The sequence below is a fragment of the Esox lucius genome, chromosome 14 (assembly GCF_011004845.1).
Source record: "Esox lucius isolate fEsoLuc1 chromosome 14, fEsoLuc1.pri, whole genome shotgun sequence".
Classification (NCBI taxonomy): Eukaryota; Metazoa; Chordata; class Actinopteri; order Esociformes; family Esocidae; genus Esox; species Esox lucius.
Window position 1 is genome coordinate 24,527,210 of NC_047582.1, and position 25,345 is coordinate 24,552,554.

General features: G+C 41.5%; 3 protein-coding genes across 4 annotated transcripts; 2 read left to right on the forward strand and 1 right to left on the reverse strand.

Annotated features, from left to right (window-relative positions):
- The first annotated feature begins 9,939 nt into the window (after positions 1-9,939).
- cldn5b (claudin 5b) lies at positions 9,940-11,649 on the forward strand. Its single transcript, XM_010878190.4, has one exon. It carries the CDS (start codon positions 10,165-10,167, stop codon positions 10,810-10,812), a length of 648 nt encoding a protein of 215 aa, XP_010876492.1. The 5' UTR covers positions 9,940-10,164; the 3' UTR covers positions 10,813-11,649.
- Positions 11,650-13,360: 1,711 nt separating this feature from the next.
- LOC105015218 (jeltraxin-like) lies at positions 13,361-16,631 on the forward strand. 2 transcript variants are annotated; one of them, NM_001304074.1, is given in 4 exon segments: positions 13,379-13,490; positions 13,688-13,846; positions 13,982-14,328; positions 15,621-16,621. In NM_001304074.1, coding segments are annotated over 4 exon segments (807 nt in total). In that variant the 5' UTR covers positions 13,379-13,402; the 3' UTR covers positions 15,834-16,621.
- Positions 16,632-16,646: 15 nt separating this feature from the next.
- Positions 16,647-25,299, reverse strand: acads (acyl-CoA dehydrogenase short chain). Its single transcript, XM_010878191.5, has 10 exons — positions 25,214-25,299; positions 22,443-22,603; positions 20,937-21,086; positions 20,736-20,847; positions 19,817-19,968; positions 19,560-19,730; positions 19,301-19,438; positions 19,050-19,145; positions 18,288-18,344; positions 16,647-18,190 (listed from the first exon to the last, which is right to left on the reverse strand). The coding sequence occupies exons 1-10, from the start codon at positions 25,239-25,241 to the stop codon at positions 18,038-18,040; spliced, it is 1,218 nt and encodes a 405-aa protein (XP_010876493.1). The 5' UTR covers positions 25,242-25,299; the 3' UTR covers positions 16,647-18,037.
- Between the last annotated feature and the right edge of the window lie 46 nt (positions 25,300-25,345).

Sequence of the window (25,345 nt, forward strand, 5' to 3'; positions counted from 1 at the left end):
TTGGTTCATATTTATTTACAGACTGTCTTGCAAAACATTCCTAGTGATCTTACCACAAACATGAGAAAACAATAGTTATCAAACTCGTTCTCAGGACTCCTACACTCGACGAGTCAATAAAGAGTTGGAGAAAACTGCTTTTGAATAGCCTAATCAGCCCCGTGCTCATGGGGTGGCATACAGACAAACCTTATGTTCGGAGTCTTGGTGCCTATAAGACATTTAAAAATCCAATCGATTAACTCTTTATAGTTAATTGTGATTGTTTTAAATGAAGTATTATTATAAATCGATTTTTCTTTATTTGTATTAATTATTATTATTATTATTATTTTAAATCTAACATTTGTTATACTTCCATTTTAAGTGTTTTGTGTAGTAATAGAGGGCACGGCTGTAAAAGCGCACTAGGTCTGAATAAAGGTTCAAGTGGACCTAGTCTTTAATAAAAACATTCATAATGAATACTAAAATCCCCAAAAGAGACAACTTAGATTGTACAAAACATTTTTCCAGCACAAGAACACCATACAACAATCTTCTCAAAGGTTCAACAGTCATAGAGTATTAGACCTTTTCAAAACACTAACGACATTTATGTGACATTATTGTGTAATACAAACCAAACAGTAGCCTAGTCTCCATCTTTTGGAAACCTCAGGAAATGAAATGTCTCATTAACTGTCAAGTTCTTTTTGCTGGTTACAGCCACAAGGTGGCAGTCTAAAACTACTCTCCTGTAAAGGGCGCTTTCATCACTTATTGACAGAATCACCTTTGTTCAAAGTATTTAAAATGTGAAGTACAAAATAACCCATGAATGATATAATTATTTAATTCACGTAATGAACAAAGTTATAAAATATCCAATGCACCCCTGTGGAAAAATAATTGTCCACTTAAACTGAATAACTGGTTGAGCGCAATAGTCTGCTACTCAACGCTTCCACTCTATGTCGCTTGTGTGGACCTGCTTGTGTGTTGTTGAGTGATCCTGATGAACGTCAGATTCCGCTAACATTCTTGACATTGTCTTCCAGAATTCTCAGATACATAGCAGAATTAATGGACCTTCAACAACGGCAAGTCCTCCAGGTTTTTATGTTGCAAAGCATCTCCAAATCATCACGGTTCCGCCACATTCCAAGGCCTTTCATGTGGAGGCAGTAGCCTACTATGTAATGCTGTGTCCGGTTTTCAAAAGTGAACTTGGACCAAACCTATTCCTACCGTGCTGTGGATTGTTCATTTTGGCTGGTCGTTCAGCTCAATGAAAAGGGTCGGTGGTTTCAAACTCCATTTTAAATTGAATTGAAACTTGTTAGAATGATTTAGCCCTGTGTTTTTTGGGGACCTTCAATGCTTCTGACATTTTTTGGCACCCTTTCCAAGATCTTTGCCTCCACACAATCCTGTTTCGGAGCTACATAGATTGTTCCTTCAAACTCATGGCTTCGTTTCTGCTCAAGACATGCATGGTCAGCTGTGGAACATTATATGGACTGGTGTGTCTTTACCATTAAATTGCCACAGGTGGACTCTGATCAAGTTGTAGAAACATCTCATGGATGATCAGTGCAAAGAAGATGAGCTCAATTTCGAATGTCACAACAGACTGTCTGAAAACGTATGAAATTTGTTTTACATTTTTTAAACATTTGCAAAAAAATTCTATTTAATCCATTTTAGAAAAAGGCTGTAACATAAAATGCTTGGGGTCTGAATACTTTCTGAATGCAATGTATATAGTTATGTATGGAAATATTTTGGACACTGACACAATTTTCATAGTTTGGACTTTGTATGCCACCACAATGGATTTAAAATCTAACAACTGAGAGGCAACTGAAGTCCAGCTTTAATTCAAGGGGTTGAACAAAAATATTCTATGAAATGTTTAGGAATTGCAACCATTTTCATACTCAGTTCCCTTATTTCAGGGGCTCAAATGTAATTGGCCAAATGAACACAATCAAATACAATTTTCATTTTTAATACTTTGTCGAGTATCCTTTGGGGGCAATGACTGCTTGAAGTCTGGGTTCCCTCCTTTGTGATGCTTTACCAGGCCTTTACTGCAGCTGTCTTCAGTTGTTGTTTGTTCATGGGTCTTTCTGCCTTACATTTTGTCTTCAGCAAGTGAAATGCATACTCAATCGGATTGAGATCAGATGATTGACTCAGCCATTGTAGAATATTCTACTTATTTGCCTTAAAAAACTCCTGTGTTGCTTTTGCAGTATGTTTTGGGTCATTGTCCATCTGTAAAGTGAAGTGCCGTCCAATCAGTTTCACAGAATTTGGCTGAATCTGAACAGGCAATATATCCTTATACACTTCAGAATTCATCCGGCTGCTTCTGTCTTCTGTCACTAAACACTAGTGATCCAATGCCATTGGAAGCCATGCTTGCCCATGCCATCACACTGCCTCCACCGTGTTTTTCAGATGGTGTAGTTTGCTTCGGATCATGAGACGGTCCAAGACTTATACCTTTTTCTTCCCATTATTCTGGTACAGGTTTCATCTGACCAAAGAATGCTGTTCCAGAACTGGGATGGCATTTTTTTGATGTTTTATTATTATTATTTATTATTAATGTTATTTTATTTAAATACGCTTTTCAAGGACCCAAAGACGATTTAGGTTATGTTTAGAATAAGGGTTAGGGTAAGTAGATACACTTGTGGGACTCTCAAAATGAAGTGATGCCATGTGTATTCATGTGTATTTTCAATTATGATGTTAAAATGTGAAAGTGACATTTTCACAAATCAGAAGTCACAAAAACATCTGTAGTACTTTCTAGAAAGTAGCATTTTTCAGAAACAAAAGAGTCTATGGGTACTCAGCTCAGTAAGATGTTCGATAGATACAGATACACAAAAATGTGTTCCGAGTCACCAGCAGTTGTTTTCTGAAGGCATCTTTGCACAAATAGGGACATTAGGACCGTTGAAGCTACTATCTCCTAAGCACATCCTTCAGACTCAGTTGAGTATCTGGAACACAAGTATGTATGAGGTTTAGCTGTACAATTCTTGGGATTTTCACATATGAAATTGTAATTTTGTTTTCCGTGAGGGCTACTGTTACAGAAATCCTTAGTGTCAAACTTTATGTCTGTCAAGTTGTTTTGTGGACACTTAAGAAACACAGTAGTGACACATACCGTATAGACTATACCTCCTGTGAATATGACAGATACCAGAGAATCCAAACTAAAGACATCATTTATATTTCAACAACATTGACAGCAGTATTGGTGGTCCTGTGTGCCTAAATAAATCTTGAAGCAGGATGGGGCTGTGGATCAGATTCCCCCTGGGGCCGTACAGGCAGTTAGGAGTTAGTCGTACTGTTGCAGCGAGAGCATGGCAGCGAAGGAACAATGATGAGAACATGCTGGCTGGGTCCGGGTGGTAGGGTATAACTGCCATTTCCTGTTGTCTCACATTGGTTACAAGGTGTGTGGGGGAGGGGGGTCAGACACAATTAATCACGCACCCTTACTGTTTACTTTGTGTTTACTTCCTGAAGACAGAGCTGCAGTATAACCCCACGTCACACAATGACTTCAGTTGGGAAACGGGTTACGTCAGGAAGACGGGTGCTCCGGCCCACACGCTCATAAAATTGCATATCCCATGGGTACTGCCAGCGTTCGCTCCCCTCTGCAGGCCTGCCTGACTCACTTAGGAAGTCTTTATTGTTCTCAACAAATTGCTTCCCAGTTCCCCACAGCATATTAACAGTTGCAGGAGACAGGGTAATGGCGTGGAGAGCACATGAAGAAAAACATTCTTATCATTTTCTTTTGTGTCCCGACTGGTGTTTCGGGAAAGGGAGCGGGAGTGGTGGTGTGCTGGCGGGTTGAATCTGAAACATGGGAGAGAGATCAGAGTTGCTTTCCTCTGCTCATAGATTTTTACCCTAACTGTCAGCCTGTCTTTTCAAGATATATCTGCTATTCAGAGTGGTGGTGGTAAACAGTACATAGTAGATAAGAGGGTAGGTGGGAACAGGGAAATGGGTGTTACATATTTACAGATTCATTCTTAGCAGTATTCTCACATGGTAATACCAAAATGACTTGGTTGATATGGGTGTTCCAAGAAGAAAGGAATTATGGAAAGGAAGAGGGGGTGGGTTGGAGGGAAGGATAGAAAAAATAGAGACTATATGTTATCTCTCTGATTGCTCTTAATGGGTCCCGGAAACAGTGTTGTTCTGAAGTGGAAATGGACTGATGGTTGATAGGAAGGGGAGGAGCTACAGAACATCAATGGGCCCTGGGCCCTGGGCCCTGGGGAGAAACAGCCACTGTAGACCAGGGAGGCTTTTCAAATAATAGCAGAATCCAACTGTAGAAAGCGACCTATCTCTGGTGACTTTGTGTAATGACTGTTACTCAGAGATGAAAGTACGCTAAAACCCCTTTAGTCAGATGGTGAAAAATGCCATGAAATGGTGTAATCGATCCTGAGGTAGCATCACAACGTGGGCTATGCTAATCCTGTCATTTTTCTGACTGGCCATTTTGGTAAACTGGGATTCAGTCACAGGCAGGTAGATGGATTCACATTTAAATATAATCTGCACTGTTTATTGTGCAACTGATCTCCACAAACACAGGACATTTGGCTTTAAAAAGTGTATTGTCAAAGCGTTCTAAAACATGCCTTGGATTAAATTCCAAGTAGTTTGTCTCACTTCGAGCTAATTTGTTTTACAATACCACCAGGTTGGTGGAGATTTTATATAAGATGTGATGGGGGCAATAAAACCTAGTTAGTAATACATTTTCAATGAAGAGATACAAACAGGTGCAGTTGGGCGACATTAACATGGGCGGGGTAAAGTGGCACCCGGTTTCCAATTAATAACACTGTTCAGAAACCTATGCTAGCTTTGTCCTACTGTCAGCGTTATGAAGCTAGCATGAATGATAGTTAGCTTTGATTGGTCAAATGTGTTGCAATGTTGCAGAGTATGTATCCTCACAGCCTGACGTTTCAAAGCGGTCACCCCTCTCTACTGGGGTAAGCAAGTAAATATCTGAAGTTGAAATCTGCAGTTGCTGCCAATACAAATTAGCAACAAAATTACATTGTTAAATCTCTTAAATTAAATGGCTGTTTTCCCTTTAGCTGGGAATGTTGACAGAGGTGTTTAATTCAACATATGTTTGTGGTATCATTATTAACCTACTTAATACCACTTCAGAATATGTTTTCACAGGCAGGTTGTGCTATTAGCATGCTAACCTTCATTAACCTACTGCCCTGTTCCCGTTCCCTCGACCAAGCTTGCATCTCCCAACTGTCCATCTTCACATCTCTCTACTGAAAATGTGTTAGTTCAGAAGTTTCACTGCTCCCATTAAATCTAGCTGGTAATCAGACATAGAATATGTGTTTGGAATAGCTGAATTTATGTTTATTATCAACAAACTTCACTATATTTTACCAGCCCCTATTGTATTGGCCATTTATACATAGCACAATCTTACTTTAGGGCTAAGACAATATTAAGATAACTTTTACAAAACAAAAATGTCTTGTAAACGATGACATTGGGATCATAATTTTATGACAGTGATTATCCTGACAGGAAACACACAGCATTAGTCTAACTGTCTTCTATGCTGGAGGTGTCTCCCTGGAATGTATATTAAACGCACTTGATTGTTGATTGACTATATCAAAAACCAGTTTTTTATATTCCAGCTGGACATCCCCATTACAGCTCTCTGTCATAAATATTATTGTGCTGAACTAAATACCCCCAAAAATAATGTGACATGCTTTTTTGTGTGAAATAAAACACTTGGTTCTGACTAAACATCGCCATAGCTCCCAGGGTAGTAGATTATAAATAATTATTCCTACAGGAACTGAAAGGAATATTTGGGAATTGAGTCACGGAGCTACTGTGTATGTAGGAGGAGAGAACGGTGAGCGGAAACCATTTTCCGTTGTAATTTTCTCTGTGAGTACCTTTCTCAATGTGTCATCGGGAGAAAGAATTTGCATTATCACAAAGTCCATTAAGACTAAAATGTAGTACTGTGTCAGATGATGATTACTTGGCTGTCCGGTGACAGATTTAAAATAACAAACTCTGGGATTGCCTTTGACTCATGTCTTGTTTGGCTAAAGCTTTCCTATGACACAAAGGGTTGGGGGGTAGCGGCAGCTGTACGTGACTTACTACATTGTAAAAACCAGGGCAACTTATGACTCAGATACAGTGCTCAAATGAACTTTCGGAGAAAACACCCAGGCGTCAATCCCAAAACAAGAACAAAGACCAACAAACCCTGTTCCAGATGAGAAACACACATTGTAAATGCCAATAGAGGTTTCAGTGCCAAATCTTGCACACGTCACTACAGGTGATCTCTGTGTGTGTGTGTGTGTGGGTGTGTGTGTGTGTGTGTGTTTCCTCTAAGATGGTAATAAAGCAGTAATGTGGAAAGTGAGGAGGGGGATTGTCACCAGGACCAGAGAACAATGGGCTCAGCGTAGAGAGTAAACAGTAGGACATACACAGGACATCCTTACTGCTACTCTGTCCTCCATTTATCACAGGTGCAACCCCTGACCCTGACACCCCCCCCCCACACACACACACACCCACAAAGTAACACATTACCTGGGTGTAAATAGTCGCACGTCACCTTACGAGGCAACAGTGGATTACTGAGCGGCTAGCAGTAGAATGAGTGGTGATGTAGAAAGTTTGGGTCTGTACGTTTTTCAAGCACCATAAACAGACTCAGAACAAAATGGGAACTAAAAATATCTTACACAGGCTCTGAAACAAGTCGACTATCACCAGTGTCAGCTTTGACCCCGTTGACCCTGTTGGCTGTATCCCTGCATTCCACGTATGTAATGGCCTCCATAGAGCATTATCCAGTACATGTACAGCATGTCCAGTACATATACAGCATAATCCATATACAGCATATCCAGTACATATACAGCATGTCCAGTACATATACAGCATAATCCATATACAGCATATCCAGTACATATACAGCATGTCCAGTACATATACAGCATAATCCATATACAGCATATCCAGTACATATACAGCATGTCCAGTACATATACAGCATAATCCATATACAGCATATCCAGTACATAAACAGAATATTCAGTACATAGACAGCAAATACAGGACAAATACAGCGTAAAAGCACATAATTATAGGGATAGACGTGGCTTCACAACCTGGACCAATGTTTTCTTGTCCATCCATAGCTTTTCACCAGGTCTTGACACTTTGAAGTATTTTTGTCTGCCTGGGCAAAGCCAGCAAATTAGTCTCACCTGGTGCTCAGGAATTACATGCACATATAGGCATGCAACACACAATCACACCGTAGCCTAGCAGAGGAAACATCTGGCCAGGATGCTAACACAATACATACTAATACACACACAACCAAACATTGGCAAATCAGTAATAGATGATGTAGCAGCAGACTACAAGAGCAAACTGGGGCATCCTTGACCACATATGCGTGTGTTTGTGTGTGTGTGCGTGTGCGTTTGTTTTGTGTGTGTAAGTGTGTGTGTGTGTTTGCGTGCACGCATACATCAATAATTACTTTCCATAACTGTAACAGAAATTTTGTCTGTCAGCATGTTGACATCCCCAAATTAACAAACATGTCAAATGCACCTATGATTTTTTTTAGAAAAGTAAGGTAAGCAACTACATCAACTAAATATATAGTTATTTTCAGTGAATCTCACACAGACAGGCAGTGCCCTAAAACCTACAAAACATTAACAACAAAAAACAAACATTGTTTTGAGATTCTCTCTCCTGTTTAGGACAAAGTTGTTATCTGTCAGCTCCAGGCTTCCCTTCTCTATCATTGTCTGTAAGTGTGTGTGTGTACATGTTTTACTATCCTGTAGGGGACCACACATACACACAAGGATAACTTTATGTGGACAATTTGAACTTGTAGGGACATTTTTTCGGTTCCCATGGGGAAAAAATATTTCTGGCAGTTACGTGAATGGTTGGTCTCCGAGCCAGATTACTGTACAGTCTCTGCTTTAAATACTGGTCGGTGAGGTTCCACCAAAGCGTCACATCATCAACTTTTTCATTGACTGAGAAACTGACATAACACATTGATGTGGCCAGCTGTAAAACATATATCCAGGCTTTGTTAATCCATCAGACATAAACAATGTTTGGGTAGGAACACACCTAATCACCCTCCACTTAAACTGCCCACAGTGCAAAGAAAAGCAATGGCCTTTGTAGAGATGTAGAATCACTTACTTACAAATGAGAGACTATATGCACATGCAGTATGGAATACACACCCATTCACTAAGGTTTGCATATACAGTTGGGCTCAAAAGTTTGCATACCCTTGGAGAATTGGTCATGTATGTATCATTTGTAAAGAAAACATGAGTGAGCAGGCAAAACCCATGTCTTATATTTCTTATGGGATTCACATTCAACTGTAGGTCATAACAGAATGGCACAATCATAAAACAAATCATGGCAACAAAGATTTTTTTGTACTGACCCCTGTTCATAAGTCTGCGTACCCTTAGTTCATGATGCTGTGTATTTCCCCCTTTAGCATCAATGACAGTGTGCAGCCTTTTCTAATAGTTGTCTATGAGGCCCCGAATTCTTGCAGGTGGTATAGCTGTCCATTTGTCTGGGCAAAATGCCTCCAGATCATGCAAAGTCTTTGGTCATCTTGCATGAAGCGCATGTTTGAGATCTCCCCAGAGTGGCTCGATGATATTAAGGTCAGGAGACTGTGATGGCCACTCCAGAACCTTCACCTTTTTCTAATGTAACCACTGGAGGGTCAACTTGGCCTTGTGCTTTGGGTCATTGCCGTGCTGGAAAGTTCAAGAGCGATTTTGCAGAAGAATGCAAATTGCCAGTATTTCTCCTGAGGTTTCCTGTGGGTTTTTCAATTCTTCTGGCAGTTTTGCTGAAATCTTTCTTGGCCTACCTGACCTTGGCTTGGCATCAAGAGACCCACGAATTTTCCACTTCTTAGTAAGTGATTGAAAAATACTGACTGGCATTTGCAAGGCTTTGGATATCTTTTTATATCCTTTTCCTTTATACAATTCCATTACCTTGTTACACAGGTCTTTTGACAGTTCTTTTCTGCTCCTCGTGACTCAGTATCTAGCCTGCTCAGTGCATCCATGTGGGAACTAACAAACTAATTGACTATTTATACACAGACACTAATTGCAATTTAAAAAGCCACATGTGTGGGAAATTCACCTTTAATTGTCATTTTCACCTGTGTCACCTTGTGTGTCTGTAACAAGGCCAAACATTCAAGTGTATGTCAACTTTTGATTGGACGTCATTTGGGTGATTTCTGTTATCATAAGTATTTTAAAAGGAACCAAACAACGATGTGATAATAAATGGCATCATATGATCATTATCCTAATTTTTTTTAACATGTTTTGCATGATCAGTCATTTTCTCAAAATCAGTGTCAGAATTTCACAATTTCTGTCAGGGTGTGCAAATTTATGAGCAGAACTGTATAGTGTAACAACAAATTCAGTTTGATCCTATTAAAGACTTGTTTTTCGCATAAATTGTTTAAAGTGGCTGTCTTAAACGTATATTTTCTTTCCTCTGGATCAGTTCCAGGAACATTTAAGCTTCATAGGTGTTGTGATTCTCTTTTTGTTCCTGCCACAAACACGCACAAACCGTCTCTCTCCATCTCTTCTGTCTTTTGCTCAGTTTCTCTCCCTCAGGAAACGTTCGTTTCTTCCCTAGGCCACTTCTGGCGGGTGATTGGCTGAGGCAAAAGTGCGTTTGCTCCTGGTTGGCTCAAAGTTTGTCCTGCTTCGAAAAATGATGCGTGTAACTGCCCCGCTAGACCCGAGCGAGTTAAAGTGGTCCAATAAATGAGAAACCGCGCAACCCATCCGGCGCAGAGTGGATGAAGACGGCGATATATGCTTTTCAGATTGTCTGGCAAAGAGACTACTGACTTATTCAATACATTTATCATTTTGGCATATTCTGGGGTTAACACTTTTCTGGATCGAAAATTAAGAGATACGCTTAAGGATTAATCATATATTTATTGTCCTCTGTGTATTTTAACTAAGAAATAGCCAAACCATGTTTTCTGCTTGTATGGAGTTTATTGGGATGGGGTTGTGCCTACTGGGCACACTCCTTGTGATGGTGGCGTGCGGGCTCCCCACGTGGAAGGTGACGGCGCACATTGAATCGAATATCGTGGTAGCGCAGACAATGTGGGACGGACTCTGGATGTCGTGCGTGGTTCAGAGCACCGGACAGATGCAATGCAAGATGCACGAGTCGGTGCTCGCGCTAAGCCAGGACCTTCAGACAGCTCGGGCCCTCACGGTTATTGCGTCGGTTCTTGGGGTGGCAGGACTGGTTGTGACAATAGCCGGGGCGCAGTGCACCAACTGCATCAAGACCGAATCGGTGAAAACCAAAGTGGTGAATGCCGGAGGAGTGGTCTACATTATCAGCGGTCTGCTTGTGTTGGTACCCCTTTGTTGGATGGCCAACAACATTATAGTGGACTTCTACAACCCAGCGTTGCCTCCGTCCAATAAGAGAGAGATAGGGGCGGCCATCTACATCGGGTGGGCCGCCACAGCCCTGCTTCTTGTGGGGGGAACATTTCTGTGCTGCTCCTGTCCCCATAGGGGCAAAAGCACCTGGCCCATCAAGTATGTCCCCACCAAAACCATCTCGGCCAAAGGAGACTTTGACAAAAAATACTATGTGTAGTCGAGGAGAGGAGTTTTATACATATCCATACTTGGACACAGGACGTGGAGAGATTTCAGGAATTGTTTTATTGACCATTGGTCTACTTAGGCGACTCAACTTAAACGTCTTCACTTCAGTTTAAAGTGTGAGAAAACACCTGTAACTGTTGTAGACTAAATTACAACTTCAGGATTCAATGCAGAGTTTTTGTGTAATTCGTTTTTGTGTCTAATAATATGTATAAAAAAAGAAATATTTTAATATTATTTTAAAATTTGTATGATACGTCAAGAATGTGAATCATATGATGGCCTATCAGCCGTATTTGGTGGGCTTTTGATTCTGGAATACATCTTTAAGGTTTTTGTGATGGTTCTGTCAGGGGACCAGCAACTGAAAAACAAAGTTTGCATGAGGGATGGACACTACAAAAGCGACTCAAAATGAACAACTACGTTGTAAAGATTTCACTCTTGCATGTATGTATTTTTATCGTTTAACATAGCCTAGACTAATGCTATTGTCTTAACAGAATACTAATCTGTCACGGTATGTGCATGCATTCTGTTATTAAAGCCTATTTCCAAGCTCAATCAGCAGTGTATGCTAGCAAGTTTGCATTGACATGTTAACAATGACTGGTTTTCTAGATGTGAATACGTTTTGGTTCCCACACTGGATTTCTTTTGTAAAAAAATGGAATGCTACTCAGACAAATGTGCATTCATATGATGATCAAGGGAGCTTATTTGCATTTGAATACTGTTGTATTGTACTGTACAGCTGACTGCATCTATAAGTTGTCCTTTTGCCCACTTCTGGCAATTGTTTTTTAAATAATAAAACAGAAATTATCTCACTTGTGCTTCTGTGTGAATTGGTTGATCTATATGAATGACTTCTCTTTTCATAGTACTATATCATTTCTGAAAAACACAACGAACAATTCAGTTTCATTTGTGCATAATCAAATAGCCACAACTAGTGCCTACTTCAACTTTTCACATTGTGTGGCATGTGCCTCAGTTTCCCACGACCACACAATCCTCTAAACTTTATTTGGGACTAGTTTATTATTGTGATGAATTTGATATTCAAAATATAAACATGTTTTATTTTTCAGCCCTCCCATAAGTCTGTCTGCACCCGTCATTCTGAAGGGTGAACTTCCGTCCCAGGTTTAACTTCCTTGTGTATGTATGGCAGCCCGTTTTCCTTTGAAGACTTTTCTAATTGCTCAATTATTTTTCCTTCTATCCTGGAAAGTGCTCCATCCCCTAATAATAAGAAACATCCCCATAACACGTTGCTGCCCACCACCAAGCTTTACATGTAGCTCCAGGTGTGTTTATAATCTGTATTTACAGGTGTGTATTCAACAAGTAGCTACAGGTTTTTATTGAACATTGCCTGTGTAGAAAACCTTCCCTGATGTTTCCGTGGGTGTCTTCTGATATTTATTTAGTTCTGGTGGGTTTTCCAAAATCTTAGTTAACATTAGACTTTTATTTATGTGTGTCATGAAGTCTTCAGAAGAGTCTCAAAAACTCTGAAAAAAACTGGGAACAGTATAAACTGATAATAGTGAATTATTTCATAATTGAAGAAGAAAATAATAGAAGCCTGGCACCTTGTGTTATGGCCACAGTCACATCTAGGGACAGGCTCTGCTGACCTCAAGGTCCTGTCCTCATTCCTGCATCAGTAAATAGTAGATTTCACATTCAAGACAATTGCGTCATTGTCTATTCATTAATTAGGATTCTGGATAGAATTTTAGCAGTGTTTAAATCAACGGAATACAGCTCACCTGGAGGGATGTTTGAGAGATGGAAGGAAGCGAACTTAGCTTCGCCATCAGATCCACCTACACTGTTCTTCCCACATGGATATTCTACAAAAACAAAGCTTAAGGTGGGGTTGGTTAAACAACCTGAGCATTGGGTCATGACCGAAAGGACAAGATCCCGGATACAGGCGGCCGAAATTAGCTTTCTCCGCAGGGTGGCTGTGCGATCCCTTAGAGATAGGGTGAGAAGCTCGGTCACCCGGGAGGAGCTCAGAGTAGAGCCGCTGCTCCTCCACATCGAGAGGGGTCAGCTGAGGTGGCTTGGGCATCTGTTTCGGATGCCTCCGGAACACCTTCCTGGGAAGGAGGAGACCCCAGGGAAGACCTAGGACACGCTGGAGGGACTATGTCTCCCGGCTGGCCTGGGAACGCCTCAGTGTCCCCCCGGAAGAGCTGGAGGAAGTGTCTAGGGAGAGTGAAGTCTGGGCATCTCTGCTTAGACTGCTGCCCCTGCGACCCGGCCCCGGATAAGCGGAAGAAAATGATGCTGATGATCATCATCATATTGCAAGCAAACTCAGCTGGTCAATAGTGTCTTTCTTGTTTTTATATTATGTCTTCTTGGCACATTAGGACACTATTCAGATTGCTGTGTGTGGGGCTATTCAGCCTGACCGACATAACATCAGCTACTTTTCACTGAAATCATGTGATATTTATACAGAAACGAAACAAAATCGGGAAATGAAACCCAGATCCATTTTATAAGGGGACGTTTTCACACTTTAGATTTTCAGAACTTTCAGAACTCCAAAAAAGATGCCAGTGCTGCTCTACAGTCTCATCCTACTGTTGGTACTGGCCACTGAGCCAATTGGGGCAAGATCAACGTCCTATAGACATGCAGGTACCGTGATGACACACAAACACAATACATCGTTGGTCTGGGTATTTGAAGAGTTGAGTGATAAGATGATGACAGATGTGCTCGATTCTGGATTTGTTGATTTTGTTGATTGATGATAGAGTCATTTATTTACTAATTTACTGATTGATGATGGATGGATTATTTTTAATTCATTGTTTATCTGCCTCCTATCCCAGTCACCCGTAATTCAAACCTGCGTGGCTGGATGTTAACAATGGAGCATGGTGGGAAATTTACCATGTACATAGACCATTCTTCCAACTCCACCACCGACCCCTATCCTTCAACCTCCTCTCCCTCTCCTCCTACTACCTCCTATTCTATCGTCACCACCTCCTCTCCTCCTACTACCTCCTATCCATACTCCACCACCACCTCTCCCTCTCCTCCTACTACCTCCTATCCATACTCCACCACCACCTCTCCCTCTCCTCCTACTACCTCCTATCCATACTTCACCACCTCCTCTCCCTCTCCTCCTACTACCTCCTATCCATACTTCACCACCTCCTCTCCCCCTCCCTATCTCTCTGCACTGTCTGTATGTCTGCGTTATATGGTAGAACTGGAGGACGACTTTACTATCTTCAGCCTCACTCAGGGTTCCTCCTGGAACCTAATGCTGCAAAGTAACTCCAGGGTGGATCGTCTTTCCATCCAGCCCTCCTTGAAGTTGTTCAGCTCCTATAAGCAGCTCTATTCAAACGGAGGGCGTCCGCCCTGGACTGGCCTTTGTGTTACCTGGGAGAAGAAGACAAGCGTGGCCCAGCTGTGGAGGGATGGGAAAGTCAGCATCAGGAAGAGGTTGTTTGGCTGGGTAAGAAAACAGAATATATGGCTGTTTAGACAAAGGCACACTAATTCAAAAAATATTAATCTGAATTGGTCTCTGAAAAGCTATGTCTGCATGTCAGACCTGTTTTTTGTGTATCTTTTTATAGAAATCAAGTCATACTCAGAGTACAATGGTCACTGTCTTTTCTCCTAAGTGACCTCTCTCAACTTATCCCAGTAGGGTTCCCAGCAGAGGGCCAGTCATTCGGGTTATTAATAACATCCTTTGGCTACAATAATGTATGTCATTTTTTATAGTTGTAATACAAAGCTCAGCTGTAAAGGAGATCTTGGTCTCTGTATGAAGGTACATAAATAAACAATAGTGTTGGGGTGCTACTATAAACGCTGCCTTTATATGGAGAATTTGAACATTCTTTGACATTGTATTGTGTGGAAACTTTGTTTTTAGACACTGACATTCTTTGTTGGGTAAATACTTACGTCAGGACTACAGAACTTTCTTCACCCAGCCTAGATAAATCTGTTGTAGTATAGTAGTATATCAGTCTTTGTCCTTCTTTGGTCCAGCTGATCCTTGAGATATTCTGTCCAGTAGGTGGATGAACCTCTGGGATCCAGGAAAGCACATTGTTCCCTTATTGGCCTTTAACTGCACTGTTACGTTGAAGAATATGCAGTCTTGGAATCACACCCCTGTACGACCAAATGAGTGCTGCACACAGATGTTTCCTGTTTTTCTATCTTGCCCTTGGCCGAGATTTAAGACAGAGTTTGATGGTTTTGGTTGCAGATATTGCAAGACTTGCAGTCTTTGCCAGGTGATCAAAAAGTAGTTTCCCCTTTTGTGAATTAAGTTCACTAAGTCATTGAACAGTGGCCTGGTGCCATGCTGTTCCTGTAGCTTGAATGCTTTTTCCTCTCTTCTCTGTATGGTAATCTGATCATGATATGCTTCATGTTAGACACCACATCATTTCTTGAATGTAAGCAGTGTTCTCCAGAGTACGGCAGCATCCACTTAGCAGGAGAATTGTTGACTGACAACCCAAACAGACAAAACTAGAAAACACACATGGCTTTTAAACATTTGATACTTTATAATTGATTTTATACTACAGTCCTCATAAACACATGCCAATGTTTTCCCAGTATTCAACAAAGTAGTTGAAAGACCTACAATTTGAAACCAGGATTGTCATGTTTGGGGCAGTCAGTATCTCAAAAAAGACAGTACTTTTAAGTATTACACTGAGGCCAAAAAGGGGTGAGTTTTTTGCTGTACTGCAACTACAAGTATTTGTCTTTGTCTAGGAGATCACTGGCCCTCCAGTCTTGAACATCTACAGGCTTGAAGGGCAGGTAACCGATGTGGAGGTGTGGAACAGAGTCCTCTCCCGAGACGAAATACGGGACTACATGAGTGGGTACTACTACAACGTTAACCCCGGTAATGTGCTGTCCTGGTCCAAGGCCACCTACTCTATCAACAAAAAGATTATCCTGGAGAAAATCAACTACACCTGAGACTTCCAACCACTCAGAGGGGAGGGAATGCTTTTAGGGGAGAGATGTGGTGGCCACCTATCGTCGCTAGGTCAGAACATGTACAGAGTGGTCCGTTTATTAGCTATACCCACCTGGTACCGTTGGGTCCAGGCTTACACAATGGCATTATGTGAGTTGCTGTGGCCTGGACAAAGACACTCAGTGGCCTGTCAGTTTTAAGGCAATGTTTTTTCACTCCACAACTGTCCATTGCTGGTGATTGTGCGCCAACTAGGGCCACTTTTCCTTTTGGAGAAACTAGCGTGATCATAGCCAGCGATACCTCATCTCTGGCATGAACCGCTAGTTATGCATTTGGAAAAAACTTTCTGAATCTGCACACCACTGTTGTGCTAGGCTGCTGTTCGCCTGCATTTAGCCCGCCTGTAAGATTGCACGATTCGAGCCCTTCTCCTTTCACTACTCTCACAAAGCATTTCACCCGAAAAAGTACAGTCTCGGAGCTCACAGCCGTTTTTCTCATTATGTAGCAGCAGTCCATTCAACTGAATGACGGTGTACCTGATCAATTACCCACTGAGTGTATGTCCCATCTTCATGAATTTCTAGTGATGCTTCTTGTGAATAACTCTGGATCCATGTTGTCTAAAATTCTGATTTGGTGGTCCACATTATCAACCTTATAGTCCTCCTCTTGATGATTATTCAAATGATTGTTAATGGATTTCAATGAATGTTAATTTAAATGCCTACATGATTTAGAAAAATGCTTATACTAAACCCATAGCAAATTAAAACCAATTCATGACAAAACAATTGTGTTTTCCGGAATATGCTTGATTTGGCCATCTCTTTGGCAAGGTTTATACTCAAATATTATAAGTTGTCAACATTATTACATCAATGCGGAATACATTCTTGTGACCTTGTTTTAATTTAATTATAATTTAATTAATTGAAACAATTTGAATTATGATAAAATATGTACACTGACAGCTTATGTTAAGGCACAAGCTTGGGATGCAAGCAGCATCACTGTAAGAACAGCCTATGAATTCACTAAACAGCCCAACACCCTCTAGTTAGCCAATGTTGTGAATAGACAGCTTGCACTCATCTGAAGAGATCGCACTATACAACTGATAGAAAAAATTGAATGCAATAACCCTTATAACCAAATGGATAAAAACATGCTGAACAATTAACCACTTTCCAGTAGTTGCAGTTCCCAGGCCAAAAGAAATTGTGTGAAAACAAACTCTTACAATACTCCCCAGCTAAAATAAATCTCCCCAGCTTTAATCATTAATCCTGTTTCAACATGACAGCCTAATCTTTCATTGGTAATGTTAAAACATTACAGTGGAATTCCTGTTTATAACTAAAATTTTTCATTAACAAATATTACCAATGAAAAGAGCAAGTAGTGAGGCCAAGTGTTGAAACGGGATTATTGTGATATCACTGGTGAAGGCTGAACAATAAAGACACTATACTGCCCTCATGTGGCTTAAATAGGCACCTGATATCACACAGAAAACAAGTTTAGAAGTTAGGAAAGATGTAGCTGCGTATTCAGCACATACCAGACACTGTAGAAATCCCATGAACAGAGCTGAAATGTGTCTATGTATGTTAAAGAGTGGTGGCAACGTTTTGTAGTGCATTTCCTGATTTGGACAGAACAAAGAACCATGTCCTCTTCAACCTACATGGAATAAGGATGCGAATCCGCTAGCTAACATAGTCTTAACCGAAACCATTAGCAGACAATAAATAAAAGGCAGAATGGAAGATGCATATATTCATATGTTGACTTCAACACTGGGTACGATAAAGGCTGCAGGGTGTTTCCACACTTTCCTGAAGGCAGGCCTGGTTGTGTCCCTGTTGGGGTGGTAGATGAACATGTTTTTATCCACTAGTGCAGAGTTAGAGGTTTTTCTCCACAACATTTCAGATTCAGACATTGGGCCATCTTATCCTGGATCTGCAGTTAGAAACAAATACTACCCAAAGCAGTGTGAGACTGTCTTCAAGACTGGCATGTCTTCAGTTCAGTAGCTGCCAGGCTGAAGAACGGTCCTGAGCGTAGCCACGGTGTAGAGGCTGTGACAGGACAAGCTGAACTGGCTCCCTCACCCCATATAGTGCACCACCCAGGCCCACAGACATTTCTCCAGATGCACTACGTATACAGAACAGCCTGCCACTTTGTGCCTCTATGGCGCGTTCTCCTTAAGCAGCTGGCCGGCTATCACCAGCCTCTGGATCTCACTGGTGCCCTCGTAGATCTCGGTGATCCTGGCGTCGCGGTAGTGCCTCTCTGCGGGCATGTCCGTCACGTAACCCATTCCCCCAAGAACCTGGATTGACTTTTAGTTTCACAGACAGAAGAGGGAAGCTGATCGTGAATTTGCATATTGATTGACTGACACAAGCATTAGCTTCAGAGATGTTTATGATGAGTACCTGGTGACTACAGAAGGTAGCGGCTTCAGACGCTGCCAGTTTAGCCATAGCTGCTTCCTGTGGGGATAGGCATATGTGATAGGCAGGATAGTCCAAAAAACATTCCCCTTGGCCCTCTTAATTAGAAAAACAGGAATCCCATAAGGTACCACTTTGTTTGAGCTTAAAATAATGGGGAATATTAACACAAAATAATTTGCCTACTTACAATGGAACAATATATGGCACAGGCCAGGTGGGCAAACACATCCAAAAAGATGTATAGATGCAATCACTCCCTAAAGTGATTCAAACATGTATTGACTCAGGGGAATGAACTTCTTATCAAAGTATTAGTGTTTTATTTTTCACTGATATAGGAAATATTTCACTCTGACATTACAAAATATTTTGTGAAAATTGATTTGTATTATATATGTAAAGCATATATTTCTGAAACAATTGGAGCAAAAATACTCACGAAATCCACTGTATGCCACATGCATAAGCTAACAAAAAATTTGTCTTAAATTAATGTTTAACTGTTAATGGGATATACATCTTGTAAAACCAGGAGGAATTTGTTCATTGGAATTGTTGAGATGGTTTATTATTTCAAAGTGCAACACAAAGTCACAGGTGTTCTGAAGTTGATTCATTGATCCTGGGACAATTTTTGTCAGCCTTGTATTCACGTCAAAACACGTAACAACCAAAGGCCCTGCTAGCAGGTTGGTAGGAATGATGGGATGGAAAGGACTCACAGTGAGTGGGTGTGTGTACCTTTGTGAAGGGTTTCTTGGCATCTTTTAGCATTGCAGCCTTCCAGGTGAGGAGACGAGCACTTTCAACAGCTACAGCCATGTCTGCCAGCTTGAACTGAATCACAGAGATAAACATTCACTTTCATATGGCAGACACACAATAAACAGAATCATTGAGATAAACCATAACTTTCATGTAAGACACACAAATAGCATAAAAAGTTTTAAAACACATACACAGTATTAACACACAGACACACACGCACGCACCTGAACAGCCTGCAGTTTGCCAATGGGAGCGCCAAAGGCAGTGCGTTTGTGAGCGTAGTCTGCAGCACAGTCCAGCGCAGCCTGAGCAATTCCCAGAGCCTGGGACGCTATGCCTATACGTCCACTGTCCAGGGTTTGCTATGGGAGAGGGGCTGGCTGGTAAGTACACTGCCCATAATACATGCCGCCCTGCCATCACACACTCACTGGAAAAAGTGGACCGCCTGCACAACAACACCGAGGCGTTTTAGAAACATACCATGGCTATCTTGAAGCCGGCCCCGGGGGAGCCCAGCATGTTGCCCAGGGGTATCCGACAGTCGTCCAGGATGATGTTGGCCGTGGAGGTTGCTCGGATGCCCAGTTTGTCCTCCTTCTTCCCCAGGGACAGTCCAGGGTGAGGCATGGGCACCAGGAATGCACTGATACCCTTCAGAGGGGAGGTTGGAGGGGTCAGCGTTTTATTGTCCGAACCCCAAACAGACCATTTGACTCCAACAGCGGTGTCACTCTAACCTTGTGTTTGAGCGACTTGTCAGTGCTGGCGAACACGACGACAGCCGAGGCGTCCCAGCTGTTGGTGATCCAGGCTTTAGTACCGTTCAGGACCCACTCATCTCCCTCCTGTCTGGCGGAGGTGGACGCCGCGCCCGCGTCACTGCCATTACCTCCACAAGGGGAGAAGGCAGTCAGTGAATCACTGCACCGTCTGAGCCCATTCTCATCCTCGGGAGTGCAGTGACAGACAGTAACCCATGACCAGTGAGGACGTTCTCATCCTCGGGAGTGCAGTGACAGACAGTAACCCATGACCAGTGAGGACGTTCTCATCCTCGGGAGTGCAGTGACAGACAGTAACCCATGACCAGTGAGGACGTTCTCATCCTCGGGAGTGCAGTGACAGACAGTAACCCATGACCAGTGAGGACGTTCTCATCCTCGGGAGTGCAGTGACAGACAGTAACCCATGACCAGTGAGGACGTTCTCATCCTCGGGAGTGCAGTGACAGACAGTAACCCATGACCAGTGAGGACGTTCTCATCCTCGGGAGTGCAGTGACAGACAGTAACCCATGACCAGTGAGGACGTTCTCATCCTCGGGAGTGCAGTGACAGACAGTAACCCATGACCAGTGAGGACGTTCTCATCCTCGGGAGTGCAGTGACAGACAGTAACCCATGACCAGTGAGGACGTTCTCATCCTCGGGAGTGCAGTGACAGACAGTAACCCATGACCAGTGAGGACGTTCTCATCCTCGGGAGTGCAGTGACAGACAGTAACCCATGACCAGTGAGGACGTTTTGGTCGACCTCACTTTTACAAATGGCGTTTTTAGGCAGTTTACGATTAGAGAAAATAGGATTTTTACCCGAAATATATTTTGTTGAGAAGACAACCCTCAGACGTACATAAGACAAGAGGCGCGGGTGTACCTGGTTCACTCAGTGCGAAGCAGCCAACCTTCTCTCCGGTCGTGAAGGGAGTAATCCACTGTTCCTTTTGCTCCTGTGTTCCAAACTTCAGTATGGGCCCGATGTACAAAGACTACACCAAAAACGCACATTAGTACTGGCGCTGGACACTGCAACTTCATAAAAACACACACACTTTTACACAAACACACACTCACGTACATTGTTGACTGAGACGACACACCCCGTGCTGCCACAGCCCCTGCTGATCTCCTCCACGGCCAGGGCATAGGCCAGGTAATCCATCCCTGCTCCTCCCAGCTCCTCGGGAACCTCAACAGCCATCACCCCCATTGAACCCAGCTCATGAACCTGCGCAAATACATGGACGCGGCAGAGCAGCTGTCCTCAAAGCCATCCTGCAGATCATGATTTAGATCAGCAGAAAAGGCTGTGCAAATGAAGCATTAGAGTTGCGTGACGTCTGGAGGAATCATCCCAGTGACCTGTTCAAACATCGTTCGCCGATGAATAAATACATTTCTGTGTAAAAGTATTCTGACCGGTGGCCAATTCTCTTATGTAGTCATGTGGGGGGAAAAAAATATGAACCTCTCGTATTTTTAGATATTCAGGCACGTGGAACCCAACTTAACAAGTCACACAAATGTAACTTTGAAACCATTTATGCCATTAAAATGAATGGAAATGTTCTTATGATTAAAAAAGTCTGTACAACCTTACCTTTACAATCATATAAAATAAGGTGTGCCAAAATAGGTTCTAATTACAAAATAATTTGAGAGTAACTTGGGAGGGTCCAGCCTTCTAAAAAGATGACCAACTTGGTCTCTTAGGTGTGGGGTAACCTATGATGCCAAGATCAAAAAACCTATGCAAGGATCTCAGAGGAAAGATTATTGATGCCTGTGTGTCTGGATTTGGTTACAAAGCCATTTCCAAGCAATTGGAAGCACATCATACCACGGTCCGACTGATCTACAAATGGAGAAAATTCCAAACCACTGGTCATTTACCTAGGACAGGTCGTCCCACCACATTCATCCCAAGACCTGACTAAAACATGCACATAGGAGTCTCTCCAAACGCCTGGGAAACATCAAGGGATCTGCAGGCCACTTTTTCCAAAATCAATGTTGAAATATTTGAGTCAACTGTCTCAATTTCAGCCTACATGGGAGGTCAGGATGGAAGAAGCCAGAAAATCAACAAAACTGACATTTGCCAGACAACACCTGGAAAAAGACCAAAACTACAGGAACAATGTGCTCCGGGCAGACGATTCAAATGTGGAGTTGTTTGGCCTGCAAAGCCAATGCCATGTTTTTTGGAAACAAGACACTTCCTTTGAATAGAAGAACCACATACCAACAGTAAAGCATGGTGGCATTACGTTTTGGGGCTGCTTTGCTACATCAGGGCCATCATTGAGTCAACTATGAATTCCATACGGTACCACAGAATTCTTAAGGAGGATGTGAGGCCATCTGTTAAAAAGCTGAACTTGCAAAAAGACAATGATTCAAAACACTAACCTGAACAACGTGGAGCAAATCTGCCAAGAATAGGCCAAAATCAATTTGCAAAGCTGGTACTTAGCCCAATACGAGTTGCTGTTATTGCAGCAAAAGGTGGAACTACAAAATATGTATTTTGTTCTAACAAATATTTCCCAATATAAAAAAGTGTGTGTTTGGACATACATACCTGTTGGGCAGGAAAGAGATGTTCCTTGTCTAATTTGCCAGCTATTGGAGCCAGCTCTCTGTCTGCATAGTCTCTACAGGTCTGTCTCATCATCTGGTGCATCTCTGGTAGCTCAGCAAGTGATGAGAAAGACTTGCAGCCACTGACAAACCGGGCCAGGGCTGAACAGGAGGAAAGAAGCGAAAGGTTTTAGTAGGGTAGGACTATATCAGTGATGATAACATTAAACCAATACTCATTAGCATTGTGGCAAGAAAACAGAAAAAAAGTCAATTGACCTTTAGGAAAACCGCCCTAATGTTGTAGACAACTATGTTTTCATTCAGATCTATTAAAGGGATAGTTCGTCCTAGATTCATATTTGCATGAAAAAACATTTACCTTGATTTGTTCTTGAAGGCCCATGGAGACGTTTTTCACAACAACATGTTTTTTCAAGTTAAACGTACCAACCATTAACAACCTGGAACAGCTACTTTGCATGTGCTAGCTACCAAATAACCAGCACCAAACAACAGAGGCTGTGTGTGGTGGCTACAGAAAATAGTTTGCATAGTGCCAGTTCCAAGTAACTAATTTCAGCCAGCTGTTTCGGCAGTATGCAGTCAAAAAAGACGATGCTAGTGAGACCGATTACTGAATTTAGTTTAATTTTATATGGTTTGTTTCTACTTGCAATGCAGCAATGGTTGCTTGGAACACACAGTTGCAATTAATGAATTTGTACAATGCTAATAATGCTAATTCTAGGCTGGGACAGTGAATAACAGCTTGTGAAAAATGACTACATAGGCCTTCAAGAACACCTCAATATGGTGTTAGTTCAACCAAATTTGAATCTAGGACGAACTATCCTTTTAGAATGTTCAAGCTACAGCACAAAATATTTTACAAAACACCAGGTTTGAAAACATCAAGTAGTTGGGTCTGCTTAGTACTTTAACTTACCACAGCAATGAGCTGTTCATAGGCACAACGAACAGTGGAGTTCCTGGACATCGCTTAACACTAGAACAACCAAGGCAGTCATTTTGACTGTTTTAACATTTTGCAATGTAATAACTTTGTTGAAATAAAACCCATGTAACTACAGGACCACAACTTTTCCTAAATGTGTCCATCATTTATTCTATCATTGTTATTTTATAAAAATTACAAGACACAAAAGAGTTTTGAGTATTTCTACCCTGAATGGCCATAACAGTATGCATTACACTGTGTATCATTTGCTCCTTTTTCCCGCTCTTGAAGAGTTCTAGTTGTTTGTTTAGTCTATTGCAAAGCTGAAATCTACCTTTAGCTTTGAGTTAATACCAAATAGAAACATTTTAAAGGGAATATCAGAACAATGTCAGCAAGAAGAATGACTGCCACAGAGGCTTTAGCCATGCTTCAGAGCCTTGATGAGTCTGACGGAGGAGCAGGTTCCGATAGTGATGTCTCCTGGTCTCTTGAAAGTTCATCTGACACTGGCTCTGAGAGTGATTCAGAGTGATCAGTTTGTTTTCTCGCAGTTAATTACATTTTCATATTATTTTCCTGTGAGGGCCAGAATGACTGTTTTGGCCAGTTTGGGGCATATGGGTTTCATATGTGCACATAAAGGTTTTACCTATGCATTGAAATGCATATTGGCGATGTTTTTGTAAGTTATTGTATTCTAATATCCAAGGAAGAATACATTTGTTTACATTTTACAAATAAAATACTAGAAAATGTATCATTTTCAACTTTGTATCTGTAATTACAATAGCTGTTCTGTGGTTGTAAATTAATAAATGTTCACATACATTATTGTTCTGATGTTTATTATTACCTGTCCTAACATTACAGATCCATTTATTCTTAGACTTGATATAGCTTATTGAAATATAAGTAAAAAAAGTGATGTGATGTCATACACGTGGTATATACGTTCTCATATACCACGGCCATTAGAATTCCAGATTCGAACAACCCAATTTATAATGTCTCATATTACAGCAGTCCGCCAATGAAAATTCAGGATTCGTTTGTAAACCGTACATCAACAGAGGCCCTGCTGGCTATCCTGATCTAACACTTTAAGGAAGGATCTAGGTTGTGTTTTGCTACAGAATAGTTATCATCCTTTGGATATTTTGGTCAAAAATATGTGATGAGATGAAAACTCTCGCGACTTTATTGCGATAATAAACGTGATAACCGATCAAATCACTTTCGAATAGGCGCTGACCAGCGCGACTGTAAATTAGGTGAAAGGTCACTCGCGTCCTCTCGCTGTGACCTTTGTACTTGCTGTGATATTTTGAAACGTAAAAAATTATATTCGCTATAATTAGCATATTAGTTACATAAAAACCCACCCAGCATGCAATGCTTATTGTGTTACTGTGATTGATGGAGAACGGTTACTTAACGTAACGTTAACTAGCTGCAGTTCGCCTTGACTACAGTTTTTGCAACACAGCAGAGCCGCATTCAGTAACAATATGCACTGGCAGCTCAATTGTTTTTAGAGAGATACAGTACTAATTAACAAAGAGATAACTAAACACTTCCTGATATGTATCTAGCTGTCGATATTTTCAATGTGTTGTTAGCTAGCTAGTTCATTCCAAAGAAGAATTACACAAGTTAGTGCCGGTACTAGTTGGCTTAATTTGCAAGTACTGTCCACCGTGATATGTCCAAGTCTACTCATTTTCGAAGGATCAATACACCAACAAAGCAAATAAATATATACATCTGAATGTTAATAGTTTGACTAATTCTATTGACTAAATACTGACCTTTTCTAGCTTTGTAAAACGCAGCCATGTTTACTCAGACTCCACTTGCCGCTGCCTGTATCAGTCTGCGTCACCAATCACGTGCCGGGTAGAGTGACGTCTGATAATTTGCCATTGAAGGGGAATATCTAC

What these genes read in the sequence shown, in the direction of transcription:
- acads (XM_010878191.5), bottom strand. Translation starts at nt 25,241, where the DNA reads ATGGCTGCGTTTTACAAAGCTAGAAAAG. An exon ending in ATCTCTTTCCTGCCCAACAG is followed by an intron (nt 21,087 to 22,442) that starts GTATGTATGTCC and finishes GTATTTGCGCAG; the next exon opens with GTTCATGAGCTGGGTTCAAT. An exon ending in GTGTCGTCTCAGTCAACAAT is followed by an intron (nt 20,848 to 20,936) that starts GTACGTGAGTGT and finishes TTTTTGGTGTAG; the next exon opens with TCTTTGTACATCGGGCCCAT.
- cldn5b (XM_010878190.4), top strand. Translation starts at nt 10,165, where the DNA reads ATGTTTTCTGCTTGTATGGAGTTTATTGGGATGGGGTTGTGCCTACTG.
- LOC105015218 (XM_020053001.2), top strand. Translation starts at nt 13,403, where the DNA reads ATGCCAGTGCTGCTCTACAGTCTCATCCTACTGTTGGTACTGGCCACT. An exon ending in AACGTCCTATAGACATGCAG is followed by an intron (nt 13,491 to 13,687) that starts GTACCGTGATGA and finishes CTCCTATCCCAG; the next exon opens with TCACCCGTAATTCAAACCTG. An exon ending in GGAAGAGGTTGTTTGGCTGG is followed by an intron (nt 14,329 to 15,620) that starts GTAAGAAAACAG and finishes GTCTTTGTCTAG; the next exon opens with GAGATCACTGGCCCTCCAGT.